The sequence below is a fragment of the Bactrocera oleae genome, chromosome 3, assembly GCF_042242935.1.
Source record: "Bactrocera oleae isolate idBacOlea1 chromosome 3, idBacOlea1, whole genome shotgun sequence".
In the NCBI taxonomy this organism is placed as follows: domain Eukaryota; kingdom Metazoa; phylum Arthropoda; class Insecta; order Diptera; family Tephritidae; genus Bactrocera; species Bactrocera oleae.
The window spans coordinates 68,817,104-68,834,703 of NC_091537.1; the positions used below are offsets into that span (position 1 = coordinate 68,817,104).

The following is a 17,600-nucleotide window of genomic DNA, read 5'->3' on the forward strand; positions in this document are numbered from 1 at the left end:
TGAAATCTATAATGCCAGTTAGAAACTAAGTTACCAAACGCGTGGGAAAAGACGATAGCCAAACCAGGAAAAAACCACACACAGGCGTTTTCTTACAGACCAATAAGCTACTACCCTGTTTTTCTAAATTATATGAAGGAGCTTTGCTATCAAAGACATCTTCTTTTCTCCATCGTAACAAAGTGATACCAGAACACTAGTTCGGTTTTTGTGAAAAACATGGTACTGTAGAACAAGTCATCCGAATTTCTAATGAAATAAGGAAGACGTTCGAGTTCAAGAAGTATTGCTGTACAAACCTTGTCGAACGTATAGGCATAAAGGCTTATTACACAAAATTTTTAAAACTTTGCCTATCCAATTGTACAATATACTCCATATATAGTTGTATAACAGGTGGTATACAGTGAAACAATCGGAATTTCTCACTGAGGAGTTTCCAGTAAAAGCTGGTGCTCCTCAAGGTAGCGTTCATGGATCTATATTATACATTAAATACACTGCAGATATCCCAGTATAAACTTTCGCGGACGACACAGCCATATTATGCTGTAATAAATGTCATAGAAAAGCATCAAAATCGATTGGTTGGCAAACTGGAGAAGTAAAGTCAATGAGCAAAAGTGTAAACACGTGACATTTACATTACGCCCACAAACATCTCCTGCAATTAGATTAAATGATATAAATATTCCCCAACTAAATGATATAATAAATCTTGGTATACACTTAGATAGAAGGCTCACCTGAAAAAGACATATACCATATATGCCAAAATACTACTAATGAAATTAAAAGCTTAAATTGGCTTTTACATAAGAACTCTGGGCTAAAACTAGATTACAAAGTACTCATCTACAATGAAATTATAAACACTATTTGGATGCATGGTATTGAACTGACCTGTGTTTATAAAAAGAAATAAAAGATTTGATCGAAAGCATTATTGTTAACGAGATATCGAGCTTTGAACCCGCTCCCGCGCTGACTGACCGAAATTAGTGTCATTATTAAAACACATATTGGCCGATATATGCGGTATATAGTCAACTGGAAGTTCGAAAATCTTTATATTAGGTATATGGGTGCTGAGGGAAGTATTGACCAGATTCAACTCAATTTTGACATTTAGACATACTATTATCAGGAAAGCATTCTCTCTGAAGTTTAGTTATATATCTCGCACATTGACCGTTATTTTCGGTAAAAAGCCAACTATGGATACTACGATTTTGACAATTTTTGGTCATAAGAAGGCCTACTAAGCGCACTATTCGCGCAGAGTTTTATTCCGGTATATTCAATAGTGAATGACTTGCATACTGGAAAGTGGAAGATTCAGATGGAATTTAAAACTGTGTTATATGGGAAGTAGGCGTGCTTGTAATCCGATTTCACCTATTTTTGAATGTAACATAAGTTCACCTAAAAGTTGGCGGTGCCACGCCCATCGTCTAATTTGTACGGTAGCGTCAATAAAGTTCTTTCATACCATCTCGGGGGTAAAATTTAATGTCTCTGGAGTAGGCGGGGCTTTCACATGATTTGATCCATTTTTACTCCCCTACTGCTTAAGGAATCAATCCCATTTTTTCAAAATTTTTAGCTCACAGGTGCCATTAACTATTGCAATCTCCTGTGCCAAATTACAGTTCTATATCTTAATTTAGTGCTTATTTATGGAAATTTATACTTTTTCGATTACGCGCATCTACGAACTCGTCCTCCCTTTTTCCAAGGAACACATGTACCCAATTTTATTAAAATAGCTAAATTTTTTACCCAAGTTACAGCTTGCACGGACAGACAGATACAGCCTACATGCAGTCACTCGGATTTCAACTCGTCCCATCATCGTGATCAGCGTCCACTTTGTAGGCACCTAGAGCTGCGAAACTATCAATAGTCAGACTACTCGATAGTTTCGAAATTTACTTTAAAACTGAGTGCGCTGCCTCTAGATGTTACATAAAAATTATTTTTTGTCCCCAAATTTCTTTTGCTATAATCTACATATTTTACCTCCAGGCTAAGCAAAAAAAAAATTATTTTTTTTCGCTCGACCCTAGTGTATAAGCGTTGTGGGATTGGCTGTCAGAGAGGTTTGGCCACATGTTTGGTGGGATTGGTAGGGAACAACCTACTATGAGCCAAAAGCGACCGATTTAGGCTAATAGGAGAGGAATAGTGTTCCATCAGAAATCCCAGGCCACACACATCGATAGTAACGCAAAAGCTCCGGGATCTTAGTTGGTATATTTAGATAGCAATCATCTACTCAACCGACTGGCCCACCCTGAGCTGTTGAACATTTTTCGAGATCGCGACATGCGCTTCACACGATATTTTGAACGAACGGTGATCACATCTCAACTAAATTTTTAATATTGCGCTTTCCAGGTAACCAAACTTGCCTCAAGGAATAGTTTGGATTTTGTTACAAGTTAATACAAGTATTTGGACACCGACCGAGTAAGAGCTCATGAAAATGTGTACCAGAGCTGAATTCACTCAAACATTACCACTTCAGGAATTAGCGTTTAAGTAGTTGACCTCGTACTTTTTCGTACTCCTATCAAATATATTCTAACCGAAATAACCACTAAGATGTCCTTTCCTACGCTTAATTTGATGAGTTTTTAAAACTGCATTTTGTAATTTTTTAGTAAATTGAATTTCTGTTACACAGACAGACAAATATGAAAGGACTAAATGATTATTTACGCTGGTATAGGTACGTGTCCGTACAACCATATGTATACATTTTTACACGCCATTACCCTGAAGAATTAAGCTAAGTGCTGTACATCAATAAGAGCGAACCCTATCAGATAAAACGTCGTGAGCGATAACGTAATGTCTGACTCATTGTAAATGTATCGCTCGATGGGAAAAACAACTACACAACAACCAATAAGGATATGTATGCAAATAGGTAAAAGGAAACCTTGAACCGTTTGATAGTCATGTTCATATGAGATGTTCATCGCGGACGTGTTAGCTGGTCTACATGCTTCCGGCAACATGTTGCATGAGTGGCAGCCGATATTGAAGTGGTTGGCCATTGTTGGACTTGTGCCATTTGCCAACAACGGGAAACGTCAACTCCAGCATTGGCAACGCGTCTACACATTCATCATCCTGGCGGTGAATTGGATTCTAACTGCCTATGGTATCTTCGAACAGCCAATGGATGACGAAGTGCTGGTATCCAATTTTGTCAGCGTTATGGTTTTTCTCAGTCAATGTATAGCGCTGACCGTCTGCCTGTTGGAGGGGATGTGCACCTATCGTCTACATTTCGCCTTCATGCAGCAATCACAGCGTATTGTGTGGCTCTTTCAGCAACGCCTGCAAACCGGTCTATGTCGTTGGAGTTTGCGGCGTCGCCAACGTTTCAAATATATGTGCTACTCATGTGTCGCCTATGGCAGCCTGTCGATATCGATGGTGGTCATTTGGTTCAAATACTACTACGGTTACTTTTGGTATGCGTTTGGTTGCATTCTGGTGTTGCGTACCCGCTGCCTGTTGGCCATCATCTATATGGACTATATCGATTTCTATATGACCCATTTGAGTATGAAGCTGCGTTCGGTAGTCAACTGTCGTATGCGCAAGCCGCGCTTGTGTTTAGATGTCAATTATAAAATGTTGGAATCCTTCGATTATTTGTTGCAGCTGAAATTGGTGTATGGTGAGATAAATAAATTAACAGCTATGTTCGATGATATATTCGGTTGGTCGCTTTGTGCTTTATTAACGGTTATTTTTCTGGATATTACCGTCAATTCGTACTGGACGTTTCTAACATTATCGGGTGTTTACGAATTCTATTTCCTATACTTAACCATGTCAACGGCATTTCCACTGGCAACCGTTATCAGCTTTGTATGCCATGCTGGGGAGAACTGCAAGCAGCAGGTGAGTGAAGTAAATTATTCCGATTGTATATGCATATGAACGCATTTTTTAGTTAAGCTTTATACAAAGAGTTCTAATCTATCAAATGCAACATTGGTTGCGTCCCGCTCATAATAGGTCTATTAAAAAGTAAACCATTATTTTGCCAATAGGTGGCTTTAGGAACCTTTGTCGTGCGTTGTATATGTGCGACCAGAGTATTTAGTGTTATAAAGATAATATTTCGTACTAAAGTAACTTTTCAGACAGTTTTGTGATTGCTTGACTCATTAATGTTTGATCACGCGACAAAGATGGACACCAGCGAAAAGAAAATACGCCCTTTTTTTCAGTTTTTTTCGATAAAGACGAAAAGGCAAACTGGGCGGTTGAAAATGTATATAGAGGCTATGGGCCTGGTACTGTATCAGTTTATTACGAGAAATTTTGGTTTCGTCGATTTCGTTTCAATAATTTTTATGTCAAAGATGCACCCCACTTTGGAAAGCCAATTTGAATTGTCAATAGATAATATGATGGAAATCATCGAGTACAAAAAACTTGATTAATTTTTGAAGCCGATGGCTAGTGGCGATGAAAACTTACGACAAAGTCAAGTGAAAATGTCGATGTCGGATGGCGGAATTATCTCCTATAAGCTGCTTTCCTACGGCCAAATCGGATCTGTGCTGTCAAAAACCGGACTGTTTGACGGAAGCACGAATTGTTTTTTAAAGCCACAAAGTTAAAACGCTTAAATATTTTTGAGTTTAAACTCAATTAAAAACACTCCACTTACAATTTATTTTTACTTCTAATATTAAAATTTATATAATTTAGGGCATTTCCATGGGAATTTTGGTCCAGCGATTATTGAATAGCAGATACAAATATACAAATACAAAAACCTACAATGATTTGCTATTCGAATTTGCTATGCAAATGAAGCAAGATCCAATGGTGATAGTGATTAAAGAGTTTGTGGTTGTGGATTTGCGGCTACTTATGAAGGTATGAGATTAATGGATGTATGAAATTATATACCAAATTAACATAGCTTGATATATTAAACTAGGTATATTAAAGGGGATAAAATGTAGTCGAAAATAGTTTTTAGTGTTGTTTTCATAAATCAAACATATAATTTAGTAATAGAAACCGGAAGAAAAGTTTAATCAGTTCAGTTCAGGTATCTGCCTCTAGGCTGCAGTTTCGTAAAAATTATATTTAAGATAATAAGCCGAGATTGTCTTAGCTTATTAAATGATCTTTCTGTTAGAGCATATTCTCATTCGATCTCAAAGATTTTAGATTAAACTCATTGTTCAAACGATCCCATTTATAATAAACGAGGTTTGTTCAAAAATTATCGCGAAGCTTGAATTTTGGTCGGCTACGTGTATTCCATTTTTCATTGTTTTGTTGTATTATGTTGGTACTCATATCCTTTATTTATGCTGACAAGATCGGCCATTTTGAATGTTTAGTTAATTTTTGGCAGCTGTTTTGCTTGGACGCGTTTTGGTTCGTCTTTTATTTTTACTTATTCCAAAAAATGGATCAAAGATTTTGTATAAAATTTTGTGGAAAAAACTTAAATTAAACAAGTAAGGAAAGGCTAAGTTCGGATGTAACCGAACATTTTATACTCTCGCAAAGTCAAATAGTATACTCGTTTGTGGATTGACCGATATTTTCGGTAGAAGGTCAACTATAGGCACTGTGGTCCACATATTCAGTACCTAGGGGATTGAACAGTTTTGGTTCGATTTAGACAATTTTTGGTCACAAGGTGGCATACTTGAATCGCATTATTCACGCAAAGTTTTATCCCGATACAGTCATTGTTGCCTGATTTCCATAGTGGAAAGTGAAAGAATCAGATGGAATTTAAAATCGTGTTATATGGGAAGTAGGCGTGTTGTAATCCGATTTTCACCTATTTTCACACTATAACATAGAGATATGAAAAGAATGTCATGTACCGAATTTGGTTGAAATCGGTTAAGCAGATCCCAAAATATGGGTTTTCACCTAAAAGTGAGCGGTACCACGCCCACTGTCTAATTTTGAACGCGGTTCCTATAAAGTCATCTCATACCATCTCAGAGATAAAATTTAATGTCTCTGCCGTGTTTAGTGCCGATATATCGCGCTTTTAGTAGTTTTTAACAGTACCGTTATATGGGGAGTGGGCGGAGTTGCAACCCGATTTCAACTATTTTCAAATTGTAGGTAGAAGTTCTGAAAAAATTTGCTCCCAGTGAATTTTGTTATTATAGCATTAGCGGTTTAGGAGATATGCACATTAAACCTATTAGGGGCGGGACCACGCCCACTTTAAAAAAAAATTTTAACTGCAGATGCCCCTTCCTATTGTGATCCTGTATACCAAATAAGCGTCTTGTATCTTGTTGTGGAGCTTAGTTATGGCAATTTATTTGTTTTTCAATAATGGCGTTTTGTGGGCGTGGCAGTGGTCCGATTACGTCCATCTGCAATATCAACCGTCTCACGGTACCAAGAAACATGTCTACCAAGTTTTATAAAGATATCTCAATTTTTACACAAGTTAGAGCCTGCACGGACGGACGGCCAGACAGTCACCCGGATTTAAACTCGTCTCTTCATCCTGATCATTTATATATATATAACCCTATATCTAACTCGATTAGTTTTAGGTGATACAAACAACCGTTAGGTAACAAAACTATTATACTCTGTAGCAACAGGTTACGAGAGTATAAAAAATTAAGTATTCCGAATGTCGACCGTAGCATAGGGTGAACCTATCTTGGACAAAAGCACCTTTTTATCGGTAGTACCAAATGTTCTCAGAGGGTCGAGAAGATAACAATTTTACCCGGAATAACAAATTACATTTAATATGGTACACATTTTTATTACCGCCATCAAAATAGGCTGATTAGCCAATACAAGCATGCCAAAGGTTAATCCATGTTCCATACACTTGTTATAAGCCTCGGCTGGGATAGGTTTCAGTGCCTTCAGCGAATTTTTGATTTTTCGAGCGCCATTCGCTAAATTGTTGGACAGTTGCGACGTCATATTCGTAAAATATGTTTCGCTACCAGTAAAGATAGGTTTGATGAGTTTCGGATTCTCAGCTACGTTGTCAAGCATCTTTTTTGTGACCATTATTCGAAGTCGTTTTTGTAAAATATTCAGATCTTTTTAACTGATTCCTATGAGGTAATGAAATTCTCTGCTATCTTTCTAACGATAACACGACGATTTTCAAGCACTATTTTGTACCTCTTTACCTTTTTCGATGTTATCGTCATTAACTGAGGTGGATAGCCGACTCGCATAAGACAAGCTCCAAAACACTTGGGCAAGATTTTCAACGATTCCGCAGCCGTGATTTCATTGAAAACACACAAAATTACTTATGGAGATCAAATATAAACAATGGTGTTTCAAATCTAGGAAAAAAATTTTTATCAATTCGGTTTACGACGGCAGTTTAAATGGACCAATCCGGTTCAAATTTAATAATTTTTTTTTAAATAAATCGAAGTAAAATACTTTTATTTTTTTTAACTTAAAAAAATTTGTAAGTGTAGTGTTAATTATTTCTATTATGAATTATTTTGATACAATAAAGATATGGATAATTAAATTAAGGTTCGGTAAATAAATATTTTTTTAGCGGAATTCTTAAACCATACCATATATGATAGAATAAAAATGTTCGAATTTAAAACCAAACTTGTAATTGTAGGTTATAAATAGAGTTACAAGAATGTCCCATAAAATAGTATTTTCATTATTTTTCAGATTTTTACCGCAATAGTAACATATTTGGTAATACTATTACAATTTCGATGGACTTATCCCGAGGATTACGGAGATGTGAACTGAGACATTTTTGAAGCAACAAAATATATATCATTAAGGGGCATTTGCAACTATAATGTACATTTGTATACGAAATATATTATGTACGAGGCTATATTATGTGTATAAGAGTCTTTGAAATCAATTATATAATATTATCTACAAAAATTTAAAGGAAATATAATATATTGGAATTGCATGTACCTATGTCTACGGAAATAATAAACACAACTCAAACATTTCATTACAGTAAGCAATATTTGAAGATTTCCTGAATACATGCATACATATCTGCATACATAAATATATTATGTATGTAAGTATATTGTAGCTGGTTCCAAGTGGTTTTATGAATGAATGATTTAGGTGCTTACTCCTAAGGGGGCTCGTCTCATCACACAAGAAGCGAGCATTAAACCTGATTGCTTTTAAAATGTTTACTTTATTTCTTTTTCAGTTATAATAGCTCGTATGATAAGTAAGTTGTAAATAAGGAGAAAGTTTACAACAATGTTAAATTCGAAACGATGCAATAAAAAAAAGAAAAGATGATCGTTGATTGATTGGGAATTCTTTAATATTGGGTTAACAAAATAGACCGAATTAATCGAGAAAAAAAAACTATAAAAAGTAATTTGATAAACTGAAACCAAATCTTTATTTTTGCATTTGAATATAAACGCGTTTGTTTGTAAACGAACCAGAACTGACTACACAAGTGTGATAACTAGACTTGAGTTATTTTCAAAATTTAAGGGGTACACCTAGTGTGAAATTTCTGAAAATCAATATTTTTTGCTTGTTTCGGTAGATAGTCCTTCAATGGCGAATTTACCGGGGGGTTTGGAGTGGGCAACCATCCTTGTGTATACATGATTCCTTAAAAAAAAACAAGTCTTCATTATGGCAGCATACGTAATTTATACCAGATAGGTATTTGTTCGCTTCGCTGTTCTATAAGTTTTGGAAAATTGAAGATAGCTATCATAATTAGGAACAGAAATATACAATTGAATTCAGATGTTCGGAATATTCGTCTGTAAGAAACCTGTGGCTTGTATAGGTATTGTTAAGCATGTTTTGATTTTCGCCTGTTTTGTCAGTGTTCTGTGTTACAACAGTTAGTTAAAGAGAGAAAGAGGGTGAGAGAGGAGTATACCTTCGCAGTTTAAAAAAATCAATTTTATTTTGAATATTTCTCATGTAAACATAACTAAAAATGACTTTGACAAAACTACATATACAATTTATTCAAAATAAAAATCTACATACTGATTAGCAAAACATATCTGTTTTGCAAATTTTTCGATTATTTACAGTTTTTTTAGTTTGAAAACCATGGCCAAAAAGCTAATATTTTTAATCGCTCTCATTTTGTCAGATTTTCCAATCACCAATTCAAAAAAGCTTATATCTATGGTAGATATAGATGTGGTTATACACATTAACTAAAAAAAATGGTTTCAAGGTTCTGAAGCTGAAATCTATTCCCACGAAGTCGATTACGTCGCACTTGGAGTGGTGCATTCAAGCACAGAGTTTGGGAAAAATTAATTAATTTTTCTATATTCAAGTCTAAGTAACAACACATTTAAAACCGACTTCGAACGGAAGAGTTTCTTAATTGCAAAAAAAAAAACACGAGACGGTTGACTACTAATAAAAACACTGTTTGATGTTAGTTGGTCGCTGGGTCTTAATGCCTATTTAAGCCAATACTATAGAAATAATATAGAACATTTTGTTGATATCAGCAAAAATCAGCTAAAATGTCAGAAAAAAATGACACTTGAGAATATTCGAACTGGATTTTTCTAGTTTATTACTTACGTTTGAAAGTTTTTAATTATGCACACAAACTTATGCAACATATAAAAAGTTGGGCGTGTGCACGTTATCAACCTGTAAAGAAATGAAAATAAACAAACAAAGCAAGACAAACCTACAAATAAACTAACAATTTTGTTTTTCGGGCTCCAATTTAATTTAGCTGATAAGAAGTGAACCTAAAGCTCTGACAAATCGATGATAAGAGCATTTGCGTGCGTAACAACAACAATAGCGAAGAAAGTGCTTTTAATCACTATGAGACACTTATATACCTATATACTAACGGTGTTTATACGCTTGCGAAAGTTCACACCAATACTCATGCGAATTTATATTTATATACATATATGTATGTATGTATGTATATATTTATGATATTTATAAAGCTAAGTATTATCAAAACGTAACATTTTTGTTTTTAATATTTTGTTTATAATCATTGTCTTAGGAATGTACGTGTTTATATGTTGTTGTTTTTAATTTGAATTTGTCCAGTAAACGTCTGTATGGCTTTGCCGGTCGCAACTTGAGTATATAAATATCAGTTGCCCGGCCGTTGATTATTCAAAAGTGTTTAGTTTTTCATAGCAGCAAGTCGTCGTTGTTGGTTTTATTCACAAGTCAGCTAATTTTACAAAGAAATTGCATAAGTCATACTTGCATACCAACATACATATATGCATACATAGTTACTATCTTGCTGGTGCAGTGAAGTGTAGCTTACAGTAATTTGCGATCAGCAGTTTTTCGCTTTAGCTGAATTTATTATTTGTTGTTAACTACCGGCGAGTGAAAGGAAAGCATTTTCCAAGAAAAGAAAAAAAAACGGAAGAAATTACAAACAGTGCAAGTGCAAGTGCAAAGCAGTGCAACGAAAGTCATGGCTGTTAGTATTACAATTTGTATTTTTATACTAACTGTAACTCAAAAATATGAAAAAAGAGAGAAAGTAGCGTTTTTTGTAATATTGTCTATGGAAAAAGCAGTTTTTTTATATATAAATGAAGATATACTTGTATGCAACAGGAAAAAAAATTTTAAAATTTTAAGCAAATAAATATGAATAAAATTTTTTTTACATTTTTATTTAAAAAATTTGCATTAATTTTGTTTTTTTTTTTCTTTTAACATTGAAGTCTTATTCCGTTCTAAGCTGAAAATAATTAATTAACTTTTTAGTACTTTAAACTGCAGATTTGTTCAAAAAAATCGCAAAAATTATATTTGTGTGAACTGAAAAAAAGAATTGTATACGAGTATTATAAAACATTATTATAAAAATAATATAAATGGAAAAAATAATTTTCAGGCCCAATTTTTTCTGTTAAAACCATCGTTGTTTGATGAAAAAAAAGTATAAGAGGATTTTTAAAAAAATCAATACCTAGCAAATTTTGGTTAGCAAAAAATTTAGTTTTTCAAAAGAAAAAATGACATATATAATTTTAAAATTAATTTTTCCCGCTAAGATTATATTTGTGTGAACTGAAAAAAAGAATTGTATAAGAGTGTTTTAAAACATTATTATAAAAATAGTATAAAAATTATAAACAATTTTTTTAAAACACTTCATCACAAAAAAAATTAAACCAAAGAAATTCATAGTAAAATTGTCTGTTGAAATCATATTTATAAAAATTGTAAGAGGATAAATTATTCAAAAAATAACATCTAGGCAGATTTGTTTAGCAAAATACATATAAAGTGCATTAAATTTCAACTTTGCTCATTTTTTAATTTTGCACAATATTATTTGATGTAAAAAAAGGTCTATATTGTTTAATAAAATATTATTTCATTTACTTCAAAAAACTTTTTAAAAACATTGTTTAAAAATAACATCGTAAAAAAATAATAACTTTTATGCTCTAATCATAATTTTGTGAAGTAATTTATAAAGAAAATTTAATATACATAATATAAATTGATTAACTTTCTTTATACATTTATAATAATTATTTTCTTTTTTAATTTATGAATTCATCACGACAATTTAATAATAATTTTCATTTTATTAAATTTTTACAAGTTTACAGTTTAAAATTAATTTAAATAATATTTAAATATTTTTCTATAGTTTGAAGAATGTTTTAAAAAAAAATATTTTTTTGAGTATTTTTTTATTATTGTTTTTAAGTGGTAATTATTTTATATAATTATTGTACATTTAATTTAATTTTTGTTCATAGATCGTATATGCAGCCCAAAAATTTAGAAATTTTCAAAAAAAAATAGATTATAGATAGACTTTATTTATAAATTTCCATAACATTTTTACCCGTAGCAAAAGAAACGAAAAATATGTCCGCAAAAATTAAATGTATAATCTCATAGAAGCATATTTTTTATATTTCGACATATATAATTAAGGGATTTTGCTGTAATTTGCAGCAAAAAATGTGTTAGCAATTTGATAAAAGTCGTAAACGTATTTTTTTTGTAATAGTTTTTTTTAAATTTAACTAGGTCAAGTTTTTTTTACATAAAAACAAGTACCATACATATTTTATTAGTTCGGAAGGTAGTTTCTATGGCAACTTAGAAATCAGCTGATTTCCACTTTGCTCCACTTTGTGTAAGAAACTCTGCGCTTAAAAAAGAAGGAGTGAAAATATACGTCAACTATTTAAAGTCCTTTATATGATCTTCAAACAACATAAATAAGCTGAATAACAATATGTTGAATTTTTGGAACAAAAAGATACCAAAAATTACAGTTGAATTTTAGTTTTAGAGCAGCACTTATGAACTATCAGTATTATAAATAATGCCAACAATTAGTTAAAATAATAATTCAAGAAAATTTTTTATATTTTTAAGGTCTAAATATTGATACTGTAGCGTTTTAGCATCTATAACTTTTCGATGCATTTTCTAAGAACTTTTCTCGATAACTTTTATTTAATCCATTAGTTTTGCAGACAACGATTGACTTTGCACTAATAACAATTACTAATACCTAATAATGTAAGACAGAAAACAGTAAATTACAACACATTTCAACAACACGTCGTACTTAAGTGCAAGATAAGAGTACTTAAATGTACATATTTGATAATATTTGCTTACAATAGATACTTAAGACTACTATTTGGTGTGTTTCTTAAGAACTTTTGTGCTAAATATATTACAAACATGTGTTATATGAAATCGATATTTCTAGAAATTTTGGGCTAAATATGAATATGTGCCGGTGCTATAAATTTCATCACGTGTTACATATTTTGTTTGTTCCATAGAACTGATATGTATAACTGATGTGTGCTGATAATGCCAAGTCATTAAAACCGCCTAAAACTGGTTATGTTTATTTAAGAAAAATATATTTTTAGTACAAAAACGCTTTGCGGAAAGAATTTTTCGCGATAATATTTTATAAATATAAGAAAATATAATGATCCGATATAGGTGGTAAAACGGTGAACATATCGTCATGCCATGCCATTTCCGCTGGTAAAATTTTTCCTAATTTCATCTGAATTAATTTCCAGTAGACTTCCATGGTTATCCAAACCATGAATACAGAATATCACGAAATTGTAAAATTTTTGTGGGGTATCAGGAACAATAACAAGAACTCCTAAAACAAAGCTTTTTGCAATAATCATTGGTTATTTTAAATATTGTTCTCCGTTTATAAATTAGTCCTTAGTACCTATTACCGGATAAAATTTAGTAAGTGGAAAGTTAGAGAAAGACAAACTCTTTCTCTCTCTTAATCAACTTATACGATTAATATTCACAAAGATATATCCGAGAACTTTATGAAAGAATAGATTATAATATGATATCAATCTGAGATCTTTACTTGATGAACAAATAAATATTATCGGTTTTTATAATAACAAATTAGGAAAATTTTTCCACTATTTCGTATTTTTTTGGTTTGTTTGAAATATTTCGATTCTTGGTGAAATTTTTTAGGGATTTGATGTATTTTTTCTCTTCGAGTTGAATAAAATATTGAGATTCTCTAATAATTATTTAATGATTCTTTTAAACTGATGGTCATACTTTATTAAGAAAATGTATGGGATCGCATTCAAAAAATAATAAGAGACTACTTACAATTTAGAAGACATACGCTTTAACTAGCGTCTATTGAGTCTACGATAAATTTTCGTTAATTATACTTTTCAGCTACCTAAATATCCCAATTTTTTTTGAACAACTAGTAAGTTTTACTCACATAATCCTCATAAAAATTAAATCCTATTTCGTCTGCTCTCTCTTTATTTCCAGCAACCACTACGTATTGCCATTATTGGGCAGAGCAATTTTGCCGCCGATGTGTTGGAGCTAATATTAGAGAAGCAGTACAATGTTGTGGGCGTTTTTACCATACCTGATAAGGGTAGCCGTGAAGATATCTTAGCCACTACAGCAGCAGGTCATAACATTCCTGTCTTCAAGTTCGCTTCATGGCGTAAAAAGGGTGTTGCCTTACCGGAAGTATTACAGAAATACAAATCTGTAAAAGCTACACTCAACGTACTACCCTTCTGCTCACAATTTATACCAATGGAAGTTATTGATGGTGCCGATTTGGGTAGCATTTGTTATCACCCTTCCATATTGCCACGTCATCGTGGCGCTAGCGCTATACAGTGGACATTGATTGAAGGTGATGCAGATGCTGGCTTCACTATCTTCTGGGCTGATGATGGACTCGACACTGGTCCAATTTTATTGCAAAAGCAAGCGCCAGTTGAACCCACCGATACGCTGGATACTATCTATAAGCGATTCCTCTACCCCGAGGGTGTAAAGTCGATGGGTGTGGCTGTTGATATGGTAACTGCTGGTACGGCACCAAAAATCACACAAACCGAAATAGGTGCCACCTATGATCCAGCCATGTTTAAAGAAGAGAATCAATTTGTTGATTTGCATCAGCCTGCCAGAAATATATTTAACTTCGTGCGCGGCTTGGACTCACAGCCAGGTGCTCTAGCGATTGTATTGAATTTGAATGGTAGTGAGGAGAAGATACGCTTGTTCGGCGCGCATATATACTCCGCTGGACCAGTTAAGCAGTTGGGCTCACTGAAACTTAAAGGTCTAAAGACGCCTGCTTATATACATCAAGATGGCTTACTCATACAGGGTACAGATGGTAACTTTGTAAATGTACGTCGCATCAAGAAGGGTTCCAAGATGATTAACGCTGCCGATTGGTTCAAACAAAGCGATCAACCACAGATCACTGAGTTCAGCGAAGATGAATTGTTGAAGAAAGAGATTTTGCGCAGTGTTTGGAATTCCATACTTAAGGCGCCAATTGAAGCAGAAACTGACTTTTTTGCAGCCGGTGCTGGTTCCATGGATGTGGTGCGTCTCGTAGAGGAGTGTAAGGATGCTTTCGATGTGCCTTTAGAGAATGAACATGTCTTTATGGCACCAGTTTTTGAAGAATTTTTTGTCGAAATCGTAAAGAATTTACGTCAAGGCAGCTCTGCATCAGGAGTTGAGGTGCCTTTCGAAGGTTATATTATGCGCGCTAACAAACGTGAAATTCCCGTGCCAACACAACTTTTTATTAATGGTGAATTTCTGAATGCTGAGCGCAACGCCACCTTGGATATTATAAATCCCACCAATGAAGAACTGATTTGTAAGGTCGCTTGTGCATCGCGCAATGATGTCGATAAGGCAGTCCAAGCAGCTCATAATGCGTTTTACGGTTCGTGGAAGCAAGTGTCGGCACGTCAACGTGGCCAGCTTATGATGAAACTTGCTGATCTAATGGAGCAATACAAAGAGGACTTGGCCACAATTGAATCTGTGGACTCGGGTGCAGTATATACGCTGGCTTTGAAAACACACATCGGCATGTCCATCGATGCATGGCGCTACTTCGCTGGCTGGTGTGACAAAATACAAGGTAGCACCATACCAGTGAACCCAGCTAGGCCCAATAATGTGTTGACATATACAAAGCGCGAACCAATTGGGTAAGTCCTTACCGCAAGCATCTTCATCTCAAAAGTTGCTAAGCATTTAATATGATTGCAGTGTGACCGGTTTGGTAACGCCATGGAATTATCCACTCATGATGTTGTCTTGGAAAATGGCCGCATGTATTGCCGCCGGCAATACGTGTCTGATCAAGCCAGCACAAACATGTCCATTGACAGCGCTTAAATTTGCTGAACTTACTGTAAAAGCTGGTTTCCCACCTGGTGTTATTAATGTAGTTCCCGGTCAAGGTTCCGGCGCAGGTCAAGCCGTTGCCGATCATCCTTTGATACGTAAATTGGGTTTCACTGGCTCAACACCCATCGGAAAGGTGATCATGAAGTCTTGCGCTGACTCCAATCTCAAGAAGTGTTCATTGGAGTTGGGTGGCAAGAGCCCATTGGTTATATTCGCTGACTGTGATTTGGACAAAGCCATTAAGCATGTAAGTAGACTTTTCTAACACTCAGAAATTTGGCCCAAGCAGTTAAAAAATATATTATATCATTTCATTAATAGGGTATGTCATCGGTCTTCTTCAATAAGGGTGAAAACTGTATTGCTGCCGGTCGTCTCTTCGTTGAAGATCGCATTCACGACGAGTTTGTACGCCGTGTTGTTAAAGATATCCGGACAATGACCATTGGTGATCCTCTAAATCGTTCCACAGCGCATGGCCCACAAAACCATAAGGCGCACTTTGACAAATTGATTGAGTTCTGTCGACGTGGTGTTAAGGAAGGCGCCACCTTGATATATGGTGGTAAAGCTGTACCTAATACCAAGGGTTACTTCTTCGAGCCGACAGTTTTCACTAATGTCGAGGATGAAATGTTCATTGCCAAGGAAGAATCTTTCGGTCCCATTATGATTATTTCCAAGTTCAATGGCAGCGATGTGGACTCAGTGATGAAGCGTGCTAATCGTAGTGAATACGGTTTAGCCAGTGGCGTTTTTACGAAGGACATCAGCAAAGCTCTATCTTTTGCCGAACGTATTGAGGCGGGTACGGTGTTTGTGAATGTTTACAACAAGACTGATGTGGCGGCGCCATTTGGTGGTTTCAAACAAAGTGGTTTTGGCAAGGATTTGGGGCAAGAGGCGCTAAATGAGTATTTAAAGACAAAATGTGTGACGATTGAATTTTAGAGCGAACCAGCAATGGCGATACCGTAAAATAAGTAAGAATGCAATGGAAGGCTGTAAGAGTAGTCGGCATGATACATATGTAAATGTAGGGCAGCTATTAAAGACTTTTATGAATTTACGTGAAGAATGCTAAACAGAAAATTGGTAGAAGTAATATTTTTGAAAATAATTGTTTTATATTTTAATCATAATTATTATAACTTGTTATACAAGTAAATATTTGTAAGTTTACTTTAAAAATATTGTTATTAGATATTGTACGGAAAATTTCCAAAATAAAATTTTAATTAATTAAAGTCTGATTTATTTATGACGGTTTAGATACAAATTTGGAAGTTTCTGATACCACAAAACATAAGTCAAAAACATCCCAATTGTGATATCCACCGTCTAGGGGCCAGCGTATGTTTAAAAAAAGTTATGAGCCGAAATATCTAAAAATCATAACCGTTGGTTTAGTCCGCGTTCTTCCAGATCTGAGAAGAAGAAATAAGATCTTCATAATACCTAATCCAGAATATGATATGTGGGAGTATGAGCGTTGACAATATATAATCCAGTGATTTTTCGAATATTGAAGAAAAGAAAAATACTGATTTTTTTCATCGAAAAATCATCTTCTCCGATGAGACCCATTTCTGGCTTAATGGCTTCGTCAACATACGAAATTGTCGCTATTGGGATAAGTCAAGACCTCGTGTGGTTGAGAAAACGCAAATGCATCCTCAAAAATGTACCGTTTGAAATTGTGGTAAGGCGGTATAATCGGGCCTTATTTCTTCTGAAATGAGGCATAAAATGCCGTTACCATCAATAGCGAGCTTTATAACATGATGTTGACCTACTTTTTTTCCGGAGTTTGATGAAATCGACGTGAACGATCTCTATTTCTAAAAAGG

General features: G+C 34.3%; 2 protein-coding genes across 2 annotated transcripts; both read left to right on the forward strand.

Annotated features, from left to right (window-relative positions):
- Positions 1-2,443: 2,443 nt before the first annotated feature.
- Gr39b (Gustatory receptor 39b) lies at positions 2,444-7,936 on the forward strand. The gene is made up of 3 exons (XM_036361797.2): positions 2,444-3,924; positions 4,744-4,914; positions 7,705-7,936. Exons 1-3 carry the CDS (start codon positions 2,980-2,982, stop codon positions 7,786-7,788), a joined length of 1,200 nt encoding a protein of 399 aa, XP_036217690.2. The 5' UTR covers positions 2,444-2,979; the 3' UTR covers positions 7,789-7,936.
- Positions 7,937-10,154: 2,218 nt separating this feature from the next.
- Positions 10,155-16,997, forward strand: LOC106617684 (cytosolic 10-formyltetrahydrofolate dehydrogenase). Its single transcript, XM_014235049.3, has 4 exons — positions 10,155-10,480; positions 13,837-15,548; positions 15,610-15,997; positions 16,072-16,997. Exons 1-4 carry the CDS (start codon positions 10,475-10,477, stop codon positions 16,699-16,701), a joined length of 2,736 nt encoding a protein of 911 aa, XP_014090524.2. The 5' UTR covers positions 10,155-10,474; the 3' UTR covers positions 16,702-16,997.
- The last annotated feature ends 603 nt before the right edge of the window (positions 16,998-17,600 follow it).

Coding starts and splice junctions, on each gene's coding strand:
- Gr39b (XM_036361797.2), top strand. CDS start 2,980: ATGTTCATCGCGGACGTGTTAGCTGGTCTACATGCTTCCGGCAACATG. Junction 3,925..4,743: donor GGGAGAACTGCAAGCAGCAG/GTGAGTGAAGTA, acceptor TATATAATTTAG/GGCATTTCCATGGGAATTTT. Junction 4,915..7,704: donor ATTTGCGGCTACTTATGAAG/GTATGAGATTAA, acceptor ATTATTTTTCAG/ATTTTTACCGCAATAGTAAC.
- LOC106617684 (XM_014235049.3), top strand. Junction 15,549..15,609: donor ACAAAGCGCGAACCAATTGG/GTAAGTCCTTAC, acceptor ATATGATTGCAG/TGTGACCGGTTTGGTAACGC. Junction 15,998..16,071: donor TGGACAAAGCCATTAAGCAT/GTAAGTAGACTT, acceptor TTTCATTAATAG/GGTATGTCATCGGTCTTCTT.